This window comes from Ammodytes marinus (assembly GCF_949987685.1).
Source record: "Ammodytes marinus genome assembly, chromosome: 9".
Taxonomy (NCBI): domain Eukaryota; kingdom Metazoa; phylum Chordata; class Actinopteri; order Uranoscopiformes; family Ammodytidae; genus Ammodytes; species Ammodytes marinus.
The window spans coordinates 17662049-17679260 of record NC_137213.1 but is presented as its reverse complement, the minus strand read 5'-3'; the positions used below and the strand labels follow the sequence as shown (position 1 = coordinate 17679260).

At 39.4% G+C, this 17212-nt stretch overlaps 3 protein-coding genes across 3 annotated transcripts; 2 read left to right on the top strand and 1 right to left on the bottom strand.

The window, feature by feature from the left end:
* Positions 1–3012: 3012 nt before the first annotated feature.
* LOC307255636 (G-protein coupled receptor 55) lies at positions 3013–6872 on the top strand. The gene is made up of 3 exons (XM_080034362.1): positions 3013–3051; positions 4256–5003; positions 6159–6872. The coding sequence occupies exons 2-3, from the start codon at positions 4269–4271 to the stop codon at positions 6363–6365; spliced, it is 942 nt and encodes a 313-aa protein (XP_079890488.1). The 5' UTR covers positions 3013–3051; positions 4256–4268; the 3' UTR covers positions 6366–6872.
* Positions 6873–8548: 1676 nt separating this feature from the next.
* Positions 8549–13508, bottom strand: itm2cb (integral membrane protein 2Cb). Its single transcript, XM_080034363.1, has 6 exons — positions 13355–13508; positions 11160–11297; positions 10851–11042; positions 10633–10743; positions 10313–10466; positions 8549–9662 (listed from the first exon to the last, which is right to left on the bottom strand). Exons 1-6 carry the CDS (start codon positions 13439–13441, stop codon positions 9571–9573), a joined length of 774 nt encoding a protein of 257 aa, XP_079890489.1. The 5' UTR covers positions 13442–13508; the 3' UTR covers positions 8549–9570.
* Positions 13509–15429: 1921 nt separating this feature from the next.
* On the top strand, positions 15430–17182 carry hes6 (hes family bHLH transcription factor 6). The gene is made up of 4 exons (XM_080034365.1): positions 15430–15589; positions 15678–15764; positions 15906–15987; positions 16338–17182. The coding sequence occupies exons 1-4, from the start codon at positions 15515–15517 to the stop codon at positions 16745–16747; spliced, it is 654 nt and encodes a 217-aa protein (XP_079890491.1). The 5' UTR covers positions 15430–15514; the 3' UTR covers positions 16748–17182.
* Positions 17183–17212: the final 30 nt, after the last annotated feature.

Sequence of the window (17212 nt, the reverse complement as noted above, 5' to 3'; positions counted from 1 at the left end):
GAGTTGCAGGTCCCCTCGTAAATATACAATCTTTGAGCTCCCCCCGCCCCCTGTCCGGAAGCGAAGCCAGATACGCCTCGCCCTCTGTCTGTCAGGGCCGTGGACCAATAAGAAATAGGGGTGTGGGCTGCACAGTGGAAGCTTCTGGCTTTACGGTTTGTGAGGTCAGAAAAGGGGATAATTCTGACTGGAGTGTTTTTGGGGGGAGGGGTGGGGGTTTCAGAAAAGGGGAGAGTGATATTTTGGCAGTCTCTAGGCACACCGTGGACGCATGGATATGTTGGAACACATTTAAAAAGTGCATTTAGCATAATATGGGACCTTTAAGATCGATATGTTAACACTGCCATTATGTTCATGTTGGCTTGCTAAAGTCAGCCTTTCACTAACAGGCAGAGCTGCTATCTTGGTTATAGATTGTTTGATTAATCAATAAATGTTTCTAGTTTAATAGAACGCACAATTGCTCAGTGCCATACATGTCTTGTTTTGAGCAGCAGTTCAAACCAAGTGAGACTCAGTTTACAATGACACAAAGCCAAAACGCCACAAATCATAACATTTTATTATCAAATTCAGATAAAATATTGTATTTTATTTATTACATTAATATTATATATTATTATTTTTTTACCAATATTTAAGGGAGAACGGGGGAATCTGAGGCATCGGGTAATGTGAGCCGCCCCCTGTATCTAGGCAACGGAAAACATTTGTGGTCATGTGAGATACAGTCATATGAAAAAGTTTGGGAACCCCTCTCAGCCGGCATTATAATTGACTCTGCTTTCACAAAAAAAATATAAAAGTGGTATGTCTTTAATTTACCAGGAACAGCTAAGTACTGGGATGTTTTCCAAACAAAGATTTTTTGAAAAGCAGTATTTGGTTGTATGAAATAAAATAAAATGTGATGTGGTGCAAATTGCACTGAATTGTAGAACCATGTACAGATACACAATCTGCAGCCAGATGTTCTTGCAGGTCTTTGGAGGTGATCTGTGGGTTGTGTGCAACCATTCTCACAATCCGCCGCATATGCCGCTCTTGTACTTTTCTTGGTCTGCTAGACCTGGATTTAACTGCAACTGTGCCTGTGTCCTTCCATTCCCTGACAACGTTCCTTACAGTAGAAATTGACATTTGAAACCTTTGGGAAAGCTTCTTGTAGCCTTCCCCTAAACCATGACAATGAATAATCTTTGTTTTTAAGATCTTTTGGGAGCTGTTTTGATGATCCCATTCTGTCTCACTTCAGCAGAGAGTCAAAGAGAAGTGCAACTTGCATTTAGGCACCTAAAATACATTTTCTCGTGATTAAACAGACAATTCTATGAGGTTCAAGGCTTAACAACATAATCCAACCAACTTTGCGTTTAAAGTCATCAGTTTTACATGCTGTTACAGGCATTAAAATCAACAAAACCACAAGGGTACCCATATTTTTGCACAGCCAGTTTTTCACATTTTATTTTATTTCATACAACCATATACTGCTTTTCAAAAAATCTTTGTTTGGAAAACATCCCAGTACTTAGCTGTTCCTGGTAAATGAAAGACATACCACTTTTATCTTTTTTTTTGTGAAAACAGAGTCAATTATAATGCCGGCTGAGAGGGGTTCCCAAACTTTTTCATATGATTGTATATGTTTTCAAGCCCCTCTCATTTCCCCATGGCCCTGAAAGAGAGGACCTCATGGTGCTGTGGTAAGCATGTTTTTTTCACCAAAATAGGTATTTTGCATGTCAAAGTAAATTGTCTTGCTGTCAACTTAATCAACTGTTGTGCCAAAGCAAATGTATTCACGTAGAAAAACTTCTATCATACGTGTTGATGAACTACCAACATATGAAACCATGTGATGCTGATAACTGAAGTTTAGCCTGAAATGCTAAGAGAGGTAGTTTTTTCTCAAATTGTGGTGGTGGGGGAAAGTGAGCCAAATGCTGTGGGGGAATTCTAATGTAATATTACATGACATATGTTTTATTTTAATGTCATACACATTGTAGAAAAGCCATCATGCCAAGGAAATACACCAGGAAGAAGACGACCTGGGGCAACCACACGGAAAGATCACCTTCTCATCTTTCCCTGTAACCTTCAGTGCTGGAATGTAGAGTAGGCCTAGTTGTAGAGTATGACAGGCTGATGTTATAATCCAGTTGGGTCTTCTCCTGTGTTCTGAGTCCCAGGCTGTTCTCGCTGGTTCTGATTTTCATATGCTTTGACCCCCAGACACTAGCTGGCTATAGGGTCCTGTGTTCTGACCCCCAGACTGTGTTCTAATCTAACTGGTTCTATCTTTCATTTTAATCTTATTAAAACCTTTTGAATTATAATATGTTGTATTTGATTTTGTTCAGAGTTACTTTCAAGTGTTTAGAAAATTTGCTTTGCTTAATTGACCAAACCCCATCATTCTTTTACTAGTCCGACATTAGTTCTGGAATGTGTGCCTAGCTTTCAGGATTCTTACTGTTACAATATGTGTTGTTATGGTAGTTTCAGAGTGGAAAAAGTAAGTGGATCAGTTTACCCCACAGTTGGGGTAAAGTGAGCCACATGACAACTTTTTTTAAAACAATCATATTTTCACTGCCCCTTGTCTTGAAGAAATTCTGCTAATGCCCATTTCTAGGAAACATCCTGAATTAATTGGAAATGTGTAAATTTGAGTGATAAATCATTTTAGCTCGCTTAGAGGGGAGCAAATGTAAAAAGTGGCTCAGATTACCCCGTTCTCCCCTATATATATCATTATGATACTTATTATTTCTTTATGTGCTATCAAACAATTTTAGCAATTTCACAGTGATTATGCACACATGTATCTTTAAAAAGCATATAGGCTTGAGCCCTTCTAAACACATTCACCTTCTGAATTGATTTGAAACGACTATAATGCACATTTGAGCACACGCGTGATGCGTGGCATGACTCAGGAAGTGGTGATGAAACAACAAAGGTAGAGAAAGCAGAAGTGTGTCTGGCACAGACAGTCTGACAGTCACACTGAAAGTTGGCTGTGAGTCTGGCATCCGTGAGGTAAGAGCACATCTAGATTTGAAATTATACCATTTAAATAATTCCTAATGCTTAAGTAGTGCCAAATAAGACTTTTTTCAAGGGTTTAAGGTCAATGTTATTGCTCGACCATTTTTGTATCACTTTTGTTTAAGTGTTTAAATTACATGCCAGACTTTATATACTACTGTATAATGTAGGTTAAAATTAATAATTAGATATAAGTAGGCCACATAATGAGAAAAGCTGCTATTAATTTTATTGAGAATGACATTGATCTAAGTAGAAAAGGGCCTTAATCCTGATCGCTTGAATGACGCATCAACATAGGCTACTGGTTATGCCTGCCAACATTATCTCCTGGAGTTTTAACAGATGGGCAATTTTGAAATGTAAATGTTCCCCTTAAAACAGAGTTGAGAAAATTTATTTTTGTTAATTTCTCACAGTAATGATAGTTTGTGTTTCTTCTATCACGAGCAGACATTTCCACCAGCAATGACTGCAGAGTAACTCCACAAACAGACCTGGTTGTTTCTATCAAATTGTGTGAAAATCACTTAACCCTTTAGATCCTTTTTGGAATCTTTATTGATTTGTGATATTAAAGACAGGTTCAATGAAAAGGTCAAACAGCCATGTATGATCAACAAGTATAGACAGTGGGGAAAAAATAGATACTTTGATCTAGATTTTTTCGATTTTTTTTATTTTGATTTATTAGGATCCCCATTAGCAACACACCGGAATGAGAGCTAGTCTTCCTGGCATCCGAAACATACAATATAGACAACAGACAATCACTTGTTTGACATTATGTCAAACCGAAATAGACACATAATAACAACAATATTACACAACACTATGATTTAAAAACATCATAATTATACCTGTATATTGCAATGGGCAATGCCTTACTTATAAATAAAGTGTCAATATTTAGATATGTTGTTTGAACCTGTAACTGACTTGTTACTTGTAATGTTGAAATTACATTGATCATATAAAGCATGAGGTGTCAATGCATATCATGTATGTCGTTTGACCTTTACATTAGAAAGGAGATACAAAAACAAGTTCACAGCTATCAACCCACAAAGCTGAGAGGTTTGAAGTGGTTTGAAGTGAGTGGGAACATAGACAAATGACAGGAAAGACACATTAATTTCAACTTAAACCTTTCTGTGAAATCATGAAATCAAATCAAACACATTTTTTCCTGCAGCAGTGGCACCAACATGACAAGCAACTGTTCATTTGAAAATGTGGACCACGTGATGAAATATTTAGAGCTTGTCATCTACTTCCCAATATTCCCCGTTGGTTTGATTTGCAATGTCTGGGCGCTGTTGGTGTTCTGCGTTGTTCTTCGAAAATGGACGGAGACAACGATTTACATGACCAACTTGGCTCTGATGGACCTGCTCCTCCTCTTCCCACTTCCCTTCAAAATACACGCCACCAATCACTTCTGGCCCTCTTCCCTCCAACACCTCTGCTCGGCATTGGAAATCCTGTATTTTGTTGGTATATATGGCAGCATCTACATCATCATGTGTATAGCTGTGGACCGATGGGTGGCTATCTGTCACCCGTACAAAGCCAAGCAACTGCGGTCACCCAGAGCGGCTCTGGGGACCTGCATCGGGGTCTGGTTGCTGGTGCTGGCAGCCATCTCTCCGGCCATCTATCGCTTCAGGGTCCGGGAGGCTTTGGAGGTGGACTTCAACTGCTTCCACAAGTTTTCAGAGACTGGCTGGAGCCCTAAGGTGATCATCTGTGTGCAGGTGTTTGGGTTCCTGTTGCCTGCCTTGGTGGTGGTTTACTGTTCCGTCAAGACCATCTGGGCGCTTAAGAAGTCTGGCCAGCACAGCCCACAGAGCCGGGCCTGTGTCAAGATCATCTACAGCAGTCTGAGTGCCTTCCTCCTGCCTTTCACCCCCAGTCACCTTGGCATCCTCCTGCAGTTCCTGGTGAGATCAACCGAATGTTTATTTTAAAAAGTCATGAAAAGTAGATAAGTAAAGTAGAAAACAAATAAAGCTGACAAAACAATCTCACCTTCAGGTCCATTCAGTAACTTTTCTGGAGCTTTCGACCACATTGCATCATCTTCATCAGCAGATGGAGTTTCAGCCAATTGTCATGGAATCATAAACGTTTAAATTTCCATTTTTCCCCCTGACCACTTAAAGGACTTTAAAACCATGTAAGCTCAAAAAAGAAAGAGTTTTGTTACAAAATAAAAAATATCAATAAGAATTTCATATCAAGCTAATTTCATTAGTAATTTCTAATTGACAAATGATTTATATTAATTATGATAAATTATGTCTTATACTAAATGAAGTCCACAAGAAAAGGAGTGGATTTCTTATTTGTATTTGCATCAGGAGTCTCTACTTTGTGTTATTCTGCAGTCAGATGTAGCTCCCTGTCTTTCATAGGAAATCAAAAAACAATTTAACATTTGCAGAAAAAGACAAATGGGCAGGACTGGTATCAGGATTTTAGAAATACTGACAGTTTTTAAATAATTGTTTAGATACATTTTTAAGTGACTCCAATGTTCTACTATTTAAATGTTAAACAAAATAAAATAAAGCAGTCAGTAGCAACCAGTAGAGTGTGAAGCCTGCTATGCACTGTTAATTAGATTTTTTTTAAATGGCATCTTTACAGCTGCATGGAATTATAAAAAAGCATGACATCCTTTAGCAGAGGCATACGTTTAAAAACATCATTCAAACTATCACCGGTGTTGTTCTGGTAGACTGTAAAGAAGCAGCACATAATAACACATTATCTTAACTCCCACATACATTGAAATGCCTGGCACAACACATGTAGTGTACAGTAGATGGCCCTGAAATTTGGATGGTGGGTGTGAGAAATCTCATTTGCAGCAAAATAATAATTGCAGAATAGCGTTTTACAAGGAGAGGAATTACAAATGGGCTACCTTTAAAAATGTTTTTTTAAAGCCTTGAGATCATGTTAAACTAAAGCTCACACTGCTGGGTAACCTCTATTGTTATTTTAAGCTTTTAATATTTTCATACATAGCCTCGATGTTAATGGACTAATGCTTGTGTGTCCTCCATGTTTTGCACTTCACATGAATCCAGGTTCACCAAGGAGTGATTCAGGACTGCGATAGCAAGATCGGAATCAGCCTGTTCATACAGATAGCCATGTGCCTGTCCAACATCACCTGCTGTCTGGATGCTCTGTGCTACTACTTCATCGCTCATGAGGTGAGGAGCATGAAAAACACCTTCAAGCTGTCCACGATCAGCCAAAGAAGAACCACCTACAGCACCTCAGAGATCTGATCATGGGACAGATATCATTCTAGTGAAAATGAAAATTGTCTTAATAAGGCCGCTGGCAATAAGGCCCCCAAAAAAGTGCCAGCATTGTTTCCAGAGGCTCATTAGGCATACGTGCAGCCTAATGTGCGGGAATGTAGCAGCTCACAGTGCAATCTGAATCAACCACAGTGCAGAGAATAAAGCTAATATGAAGCATAGGGAAAACATGAACACTGTCAAAAGAGTTAGTCCGACAGGAAGTTGGTAGGCAACTCTAACCTCAGAGAGCGCTGGTACCAAACATGTAGGTTGCAAACAGAACGGGCTAGCAACAAGCCACAATGTAAATGAGACGCTTTGAAGCACTCTCAGTTTATCTAGTTCGACACACTGGCAATGAAACAGAGATGGTGTTACTATTCTTAAATAATTATTTAGCATGACAAGTTTAATGACAAAAGTGATACTTTTTAAACATTTTATGATCTTTAGTTTTTCAGTTTTGATTTAAAAATCAAAACTGAAAAACTAAAGTGACCTCTTTAAAATAGGAATTACTTGTATCGAGGAACTATAGGCCTTCTATAGCCTCATTGATTAATATGTTTTTGTAGGGGGGGGGGGGGGGCGCTCATGGTGTAGGGTCAGTCCTCAGAAGCAGCAGACCACAGGTTTGAATCCAGCTTGTCGTTCTCTTCATGTCATTCCCCCCTCTCTGCCCCATTTCACCTCTGTCTCTCCAAACTATCTAATAAAAAGCTTTAGAAAAAAGTCCCCAAAATGTAATCTTAATATGTATTTGTAAATATAGTAGCAGAAACATTTACTTAACCCTATATTCTGGGTACATGCTTTTTTTAGTTTGATGTAGAGTTTAATTAACATTGTACATTTACTATTGGTCATGACGTGTAAATATAAAGTTTGATGTCTTTTTAATTTGACTTTAAAACATTTTTTTTTTACAATGTATCTTCAAACATGTGCAATATTATTATTAAAATTCATAAAAGCCAGCAGTGGATGGCAGTCCACCTGACCTCTGTATTATAAGGCGGTTTTGATATCACGTAGTTTGTTTACAGGATGACATTTGTTTTATGTCAAAGTGGTCAAAGCTTAACCCAAATGAAAAGTTGTTCATTCAGTACATTAGGCTGTTTCCTGGTCTGTTTTGCTCACGTTAAACTGATACTTTGTGGTAAGAGTGGAAGGTAGTCTACGCACGCAGAATGCGACTAGGGGATTTACTGTATATTAATACTGTTTAAATGGTATAAAATAATGAGTGTAAACCTCTCTTATAACCAGAAAATTTTTGTTCTGGTTTACTTACATAATTTGGTTTTCAATAGTTTTATTTTGCACAAGCCTCCTCTTTGAATTTAAAAGTTGTTAAATTGCCTCTCATTTCTGTATGTTAAGTGATTTTTTTTTATAAAACTGGTCTTTTTCTGTTTCTCTGTTCAACTGATCTGTATAATAAAGTAAGCCCATATAAAAACATAATAATGCAATATGTTACCTGTATTATCACAACAGTAAAACACTCCACTGAGGTAGCTTCTGTCAGTTTTTGTATTTTTATAACATATTCTTTACTTCTATAGCAGTTGTCTGTTCTGAAACAGTTCTCTCTCAACAATTTGCATTACATCATATCTGAAACTAACTCTTCCACTTCCATTTTTAATTTAAATATAGCTTACCACAAGAGATTCAGCTTGTCTTGTTTGACGCATTCAACATGAAGTTTTGTGTTCTGTGGAAAACAATGGACCACAGATCCTAAGCAACACATTAAAGTATGAATAATAACACATTTAACAGGTTAAACAGAATGTGAACTGATCAGTGCTGTGTGTGTGTGTGTGTGTGTGTGTGTGTGTGTGTCCCAGTTAAATTACCCTTGCACTGTCTGTAAGCAAGTTCAACAAGGACCTGCCTCGTCATTGTTTTACTTGTAGAGAGTAGCTGCCTTTTGATAGGGTCCACTTGTTTGAATATTGTTTGAGCAATCGACAGTACATTCTAACCTATAATTTGCAGATTTGTGATGTGTGTATACTATGCTTAACTGAAACCAATACTAATGAACTCAAAAGACAAAAAAAGTTTGATAATTTATTCTTAAAGCAGCAAATAATTACAAGAAAGATTGACTGTACAATGACATAATGTATCCAAAACAATGAAATGTGAGCACATACCACAGGTGTTTCTCAAAACAGACTTATTTGCTCCAGTAACTACATTTGAAAGACACCCCAAATCTTATTAAAGTTGGGACAAATTAACATGGTAGAGATTATAATGACAAGAGCTAAAGAAAACAGGCAAATCCAAGTGAAGAGGAGGAAGAGCAAGACACAATTAGTTTTAGCCTTTGATATCATCTACAGTAAAAAGCATTCTTTCTTAATATTTCATATAATCTTAAGCATCGCTGACTGAAGACTTTGGTTCCTTCTGTCCCCCTACAGCACTGCTACTTATTACAGTCTAAAGCCATTATTTCCAGGGTATAGGAAAGTCTGATAGCAAAAGAATTAAATAGACAAACCATAAATAAATGATCTCGAAACAAGTCGATTTCAGATAAAAATCTATACATGTACCGGTAACAATATGTTGAAAATCAATTTACAGTATATATTGCTTTGGAACAATCGATGTTATATACACCATTCATTAGTGGTATAAACTAGCAAAGAAATGTCTAAACTACATGAGGTATGTTTTGCAATTTGACATATAAAACAAAACATAAAATCAACCAAGAAACAAATATTAACCCAGTGCACAGTCCAAGTAGCTTTCAAGTATCCTATCTATACCCACAGTGCACTGTGTTACTTAATAACAATTATGACAAGTCTAAAATTAAATGAAATCAGGTCTTCTGATGAAGATGTCACAAACTGACACACATTAACATCTTATGCACAGCTTGAACAGCTACAGATATATCTAAACACATTTATAACATCATGAAAATATACAGTACAGACCATCGGAATAAAAAGACAATGACGTACATAAACAATTCAAAAGTGCATTTCCAACTTAAGACAAAAAATAAATTAAACAAACAAACAATTAAGACTAAAGCTAACAGTGTTGGAAAAACACTTTTTCTTAAAGTGCATATAAAAGCCTAAATAATTCAAGAGGTATGGTTTGGAATTGGCTTCAGTGTTAGATGGCTGTGATTTCCGCCTCAGATTTAGAACCGGTCGCAGATGACGGTCTCAACCACAAATGTGTTCTCGAAGTGACGAATGTTATGGCACCTTTTTGTCTCACGCCTCTCAATACCTAGAAAAAGAAAAGACAAGACATTTAGAAAATCCGTTCAGAACTATAAGTAGATCTTTGGAGCATGTATAACAATTGTACTGCTGCCATGACTATTAGGGTCCCGTTTGAATCAGCAGCAGTGATCCCCATAGATTACATCTATAGAAGTATTCAGGGGAGGTTTGTCGCATCATTTATGAAACTCTCACTCCAATCAAAAGCAGCGACGACAGAGATATCACTCATGTGCATCACTACCTCCTCCGTAGTGTGTGGATGTGTCCACTGCACTACGAGTGACTCACCTAGCAGGAAGTTCCCTGGCTGCGCCCACACACAGACTGACAAGATAGTCGACAGGCTGCCAGGCTATTTAGAGGAGAAGTCTGAAATGTTCACTATGATGCCCAAATTTGGTCCTGGTTGGATTTGCTGTCTCCATAGTCACTTTTGCTCCCATACACTACTAAACTATTTCACTGGAGTCCTGGTGGAATCACTTCCTCCTTAAATTCACAGTGAACCAGCACACGTCACCTGACTGAACATCTAACAAGAGTTGTTGTGAAAGAGAGTGATAAATTGAGGGGGAGTGACCCAGCACTTCTCCGTTACTGGCATCTCATATTGGTAAATTGGAAAAAAGGGAAGTGTATGTGTGCACTCACGTCGGTGCTGTGTGTTGCGGCGTCTGAGGCGGTAGGTTTCTTTGCCGTAGCAGAGCCTGTGGATGAATGGGCCCAGCTGCCTCATGCTCCTCACCCTCCCCGTCACCACCATCTCCTCCTGGATGATGTACGTCTGAGGAAGATACGTCCCTCTCTGAAAGCAAAAGACACAAATGAATCACTTAGTCTATCTGTCTGTAGGAGGAACACTGCAAACAGAAAAAATTAAACATGCTGTCCTTCACTCTCACAGACTTCTTCTTCTTCTAGAACAGCTTTACCACCGACAACATCAACAGTGAATGATGAGTGTGCCTCACCTTGACATTGACAAGCAGCTCCCACAGGTTCCGTGGAGGCATCACTAAGCTTGTGTTCAGCTCTGTGATGTAGCATTTGTCCAAAGCAATGTCATGATATGCTGTGAGGCCCTAAAAGGAATAATAAAAAAGGTTAAAAACCTTAGCCAGTGTGACAACAATTTAACAACAATATGTAATGAAGGGAAACCAGAGAACCTCTGGATGCGTTGACCTACCCTCTGAAAGTCATGGATGATATCTGCGGGGTCACTGCCTCCAAAGTGTGGCACAGGTACACTGATCTGCTCGTAGTTGTCGTCAAGGTAGATCCCAACATTCTCCTCCAGTTCTTGTCGGCCCCTCACAGGGGCAAACACAGAGTCCTCATAGACGACCCGGCAATGGAACAAGCTGTCCTCTGGTATCTGCTTATGAGGTGCAACAGAGCTGAGTTAGCATGCAACATTTACTTTAGTACTTTAGGTTGGCTCTTTGTACAAAATATCTTTGTCCATTAACATGATGTGCCACTAGAGTGAACTGACCTGAGGTATAAAGTAGTAGCGATAAACATAGATAGAGGCCAGCATCAGTCCGGACATGAAGACCACCAAGCCGAATGTGAGGCAGCAGAGGCCGGCTGGAAAAGGCTTCTTGGGTTTGACAGGAAGAACCAGCTGCTCCTGTTAAGAGAAACATAGTTGTGTTAAAGTGATGTGGTTTTAATGAGGCACAACAACACAATACAATAAAAATGTGATGTTGTCAACATCAGTGGACATAATGTCCTCTGACACTGCCACGCTTAAAAGTACGGCGTCATATTGTAACAGGGTTAACTGTGACGAGTGAGGTTGTTGCCAGGTTGTAAGTTAGACGAGGAGATCTGATAGACGTAGGATGGACATGAAGGAGATGCCAGACGCCCACTGTCTCTCAGTCAATCTGTGCTTCTCCCTACTACTGTTGCTATGGAGAGCGGAAGCAAGGAGAACAGATTGTGCCAGGCTCTGACGAAGACGCTGGCACGTGGCTGTCTGCGTCTATTCTTAGAGGCCCACTTCCACACTCCATATTTGTACTTGGGTAGGGCCCCCGTGGGAGTCAGATCGAGAACAATTGCGAGTCCATCAGCAGAGGCGGACATATTAATAGATCAACACACATTGGCTCTGACGCCTAACCAACGCTCACAGCCCATCTGAATCCACACCGCCTTTGACATCATGTTGTATTCTTCGCTTGACGTAACAGGTGAACAAATAAAATATGTTTGCAGTGGTGATGGATGCGTCATCAAGCAGTATTAATTGTGTACAATGTTATGGGGAGATAGGACGAGGCTTAGACAGGCTAACATGCACTGTCTGCCAGATTTCCAATTATGTATCACTCCTGGGAGCTGCTCCAGAAAGGAGGATAAGAAAAGATACACTGATTGCGACAAGCCTGGCGGCCTAAACAATTACAGAGGTAAAATGATCATGCCCATTTAAGACTTCAATAAAGATAGGCCTACTCACATGCACAATTAACTACTCAATCAATCAATCAATCAATCAATCAATCAATCAATCAATCAATCAATCAATCAATCAATCAATCAATCAATCAATCAATCAATCAATCAATCTATCTATCTATCTATCTATTCATCTATCTATCCCTTAAATCAGTTTCATTTGGTTCAAAATGTTGAAACACCAGTTGAGCATCATGTTTGTGAATTGAAGCCGGCAAACTATGGACCTGGGATCTGCCATACAGAACCTCCGGGTCTTAATGTAATCACATCTACAGAGTACTCTTGAGTAGACCCTATAATACTGGCACTCAAAGTACATAGAGACTGGAATATTTGTTTACATGTTCGCTAATTTTTACTTGTACCTTTTAATGCAAATCTGGAAAAGATTAAGAAGATGAACTGCCTTTTGACCATGCTGTTTGTTAACACAGTAATCCTGGATTACCCCTCCAGCGCTTTCATGCGCTACCTGCAGGCTTTACGTGGCATAACACCTCGTGACGTCAGCGATTGGTGCAGTGTGTAGGCTACGCAACTTTCAGCTCCGTTGTTGTGTCATGTCGATAAAAACGGAAGAAATGTAAAGAGATAAAATTAAAAAAAATAGGCTATTTGACTGCCGGCGGCATTCTCTGGGATAAAGACTATGTTTCTTTCGTATGCACACCACGAATCGTTTAAAGTCACGGTGTCATTTTCTACTCTGCAAAAGAACATAAATGCAGGACACCCCCTCAGCTGCTGTCAATCCTCGCGGTGGCCAAACAAGGTGACGTAATGTCAACATCCACTGGCTGGTATGGTCGATAACATTGGGTCTACTACCGTGTTATATCATTGTTGCATAGAAAAACGTTTTCTGTCAGAAACAGCGCTCTAGAGTAAGCAACATAATAAACTGAAGTAGGAATAGACTTTGTGATTTCAACCATTCGGTTACAAAAGAATATAACAATTATAGGCTAATACAAAACAAGGCTGCAATAAGTGATGCCTGATTAAATAGATACTAGATGACCAGTCCTAGCCTTTATTAAATCCCTTGATGATGCGTGGACAAATCAAACATAGGCTACAACTAAGAATTAACAGATTGACGTTAGCCCATTTATGCAAATTGAGTTAAGGCTACTCGTGCTATAGGCTGCAGACACAAAAGACAAATGCCACAACAAGACACAGAGAAATACAAAGTGTAGGCTGCAAACTCACATGAGCCTGAGGTATGATGATCTTCTCGCCATCGATCTCTTTTTCAGGCTTCTGCGCCGAAACTGTCTGGAAAGTGATCTTCACCATGTTTGTTTTTCAGTGTAGGCTATATTGGGTTTTTCTTCTATCTGATGCAGAGAGATGGCCTTATCCACCGAGCCGGGAGGATTATATAGCAGTGGAGCAATCTCGCCCCCGGTGCTCAGTGACATCAGAAGAGCGTCTCCTCTGACGTGCAAGCGTTGTGTGGGTCGGAAGGAAAGCCGCCTCGCCGCTGTCAAAATAAGAGTCAACGTCTGGCTAAAACGCTCCAAATTGACACGAAATACACAGTTCGAGGATATTTGATAAAATAATTTATTTATCGGAATGTTTTTAGCTTTTGAATTTGAAAAGATAATTTTACAATCTCTAATTTGTCGACTTTAGAATACAGAAAGCGTTTATTCTGAAGGCAGCAGCCCGATATGGTAATGCTTTCCGTATTGTATGTATGCTGCAGCTCCTCTTCTCAACCATGTTCTCAACCCTATCTTCCGGAAATGTAGGGAGGTTTCATACTCTCATCTGCTAGATTGCAAAAAAAAGTTGGCACTAGGTCACTCTACTTATTATAATAAAATTATTTATAATAACTGCATTTATTTGTGGGCTCGTGGGGATGTAATGCATACCCTATTACACATGTTGTGTGCAATGGTTTGGGTATATAATGTTTAAAGTTTAGTTTGATTTAATGCAAAGAAAAGTCATTTCAGCATTAAGTAAACCTTTAAGTGGATCCTACAGATAATTTAAATAATTAAGCAGTTTCTTACATAACCTAATGTCTAATTTCATGATCAAATCTTCTTAAGCTGCAGTCACTAAACCCTCACACAACCTGTCAACTGTGTACTAAAATGGTACATCACTGAAAATAAATATATCACATACTGTAGACCCAATGCTAATTACACGACTATGTAGATTTGCATGATTTGATCAATATCATTTTCTGAAAGCTATACTTATAAACGATACTAGAATGGGCGGTGGAGCTGTCTGGTCAAACCTCCGAAATGTGTGTCACTAAATTCGTGCCATCACTGCTTCTGGCTGTCTCTTCATTTTGTCAGGCTCTTTACACTCTTTACGCATGAGAGTAATGTTCTTGACGAATGACTCATATGGTCCAATTCACATGAGCTCTTTTTTGTTAGTTAGTTTTACAGAGGGAGTGGAGTAGTAGCCTAGTCCTCAGTAGTGGACTGATGGCTCACAATCAAGCATGAAATAGGCCAAACTGACTAATGATGCAATGTGAGAATTGGCAGATATGGACCATAGTGGTGGTGGCACACATTAAAATAGAGTGCTTAAGAAAGTAAACATTGAAGGGGGGCTTGAAACACTGAAATAACCTAGGCTACTTTTAATTTAATATACTGTAGGTAGGTAGATAGATAGATAGATAGATAGATAGATAGATAGATAGATAGATAGATAGATAGATAGATAGATAGATAGATAGATAGATAGATAGATAGATAGATAGATAGATAGATAGATAGATAGATAGCTGTATTCATCACCAAAGTCAAATAGCAGTGTTTCAGTAGAAGTAATAATAGGCCTGAAATGACAAACATAACTTTACTTTTTTATGTAAGCCTGTGTCTATTTGTGTAGCCTACATAATAAACAAATATTCGTGAATCAGTGTATGGTGTCGTATACATTTCTATCCATATTAGTGCTTTATTTTTTCCACTGATGTAATTGGATATTCTATATTTTATTTATATATATTTTATATTTATCATATATTTTTCGGAACAATTTCTTGTAGAATGTATCTCTTCAGCTCGTCTTTTAGTATCGTGTAGGTTCAGATTGAAGTTGGGGATAAAAGCTATAATAGCCTATACGACCCCTGATGACTTGCGGTTACGAGCGTCGCGCGCCCTCGTAGGCAGCTCACCCCCATTCACATGTAAATGAGCCCTCATATATATCTCACACATGCCCCCTCGCAGCAGCATCGAGAAGCCCAGACTCTCTCTGCAAGCTTTGTTGGCCACTGGGATCGCCCAGCCATCTGTCTCACTGACGAGCTGTAACGGCTCTTTGGATCCGGGGGGCTTAGTTCTGCAGCGCCTGGGTTAAAACTTCAACAACATGGCCCCCATCCCTAACAACACAAACGAAGTAGACAGAGGGGATAACTGCAGTGGGATCAAATCTGATAGAAAGGTGGGTCCTATGCGAACACGTACTGCCAATATGTCCGTTTAAACTCGGCTGAAAAAGTAAGTCCATTGTGTCCGTACTGTTTTGGCAGATGAGGAAACCTCTGGTCGAGAAGAAAAGAAGGGCTCGCATCAATGAAAGTTTACAAGAACTCAGAGGTCTCATCGCGGACGCAGACGTAAGATAATGTGCAGGCTACATAGTTCGCCTCTGCTTTATGTAGTTTCGTTATTTTTCTTTTAAAACGAGCCTAACTGGTGTCTTGTTTCAGCTAGCTTGTGTTGTTTGCTTACGCTTCGTTTCTTGTACCCCGCTGCAGCTGCAATCAAAGATGGAGAATGCTGAAGTGCTGGAGATCACAGTGAAACGTGTCGAGGGCGTTCTGTTAAACCGGGCTCAAGGTAAACACTATTTATACGCTTACCTGAGAGTAAGCCATTAAGTACCAGTTCATTACGTATTTTACATTTCTTAAAAATATTAATCAACTCAACAAGGTGTTTACTTAATTGACAAACATTCGCTGAACAATACAGCTCTGAAAAACTAGCCAACACTAACCTACACATTTTTTTTAACGGTTAGTGCATTAATAGTTCTAATCAGCTGTGCTGCGTTCTAAGACAGTTGCGCATGTGCGTCTTGGACCACGGCTCAGCCAATCAGAACACATCATCCGACGTTTGGAATTGCAGTTAGTAGGCCTAGCTTTAGTTTTGCCAACGCTTATTTTGTGTATCTCTTTCCGTAGAAGTGGACGCCGTGAACCGGGAGGCCTGCGAGCGGTTTGCGGCAGGCTACATCCAGTGTATGCATGACGTGCACACTTTTGTGTCCAGCTGTCCAGGCATCGACCCAACAGTGGCCGCAGAGCTGTTGAACCACCTCATGGAGAGCATGCCCCTGAACGACGAGGACCGCCTCAGAGTGATGCTGCCCGAGTGCCCCGGCGGTAACAGCACTTGGCCCCTAACTGAGAGCTCATACACGGCTCTGGTGTCCCCGGCCCCGTCCACCACCTCCAGCGATGACCTCTGCTCTGACCTGGATGATACGGACTCGGAACACAGTCACGTTTCTTCCTCAGAGGAGTCTGACAGCCAGGAAGTGTTGAGTTTGCCTGTCTATACTTACTCTAAGTCCATGTGGAGGCCATGGTAAAATTATTTAAAAAAAAAAGAGGAATAGCATTTCACTAAATTAGCCTAGATGATTGGTCTGTGTTAGGATGTTTTGTGCCTCTGTACAAAACACTGCTGAGATGATATGAAATTTGTTGAATGGCATCTGAGAAGCTCTTGGTGTAATTATTGTGAACTAAAATGTATTTAAAAAACAAAGTATGTAATTAAATCTGTTTTGCAGAGGTCAAAGACCTGTAGAGTCTTCACTTCGTAGTGTATTGGCCTGCCTTCAGTGAAAGGTAAATGCATATGTAAATATTTACTTGTTGAATATGACTGGGCTGTATAGACAATAGCTGACTCACTAGAAGTGCATTGTTAGTTGTGTGTAAATTATTTTCTTAGGCTGTCTTAAACTTTGTATTTATATGTGATTTACTGTTAGTAGGCTACCTCACCTGATAAGTTTCAACTTTCCAATAAATATCTTTTTTTAACAAAT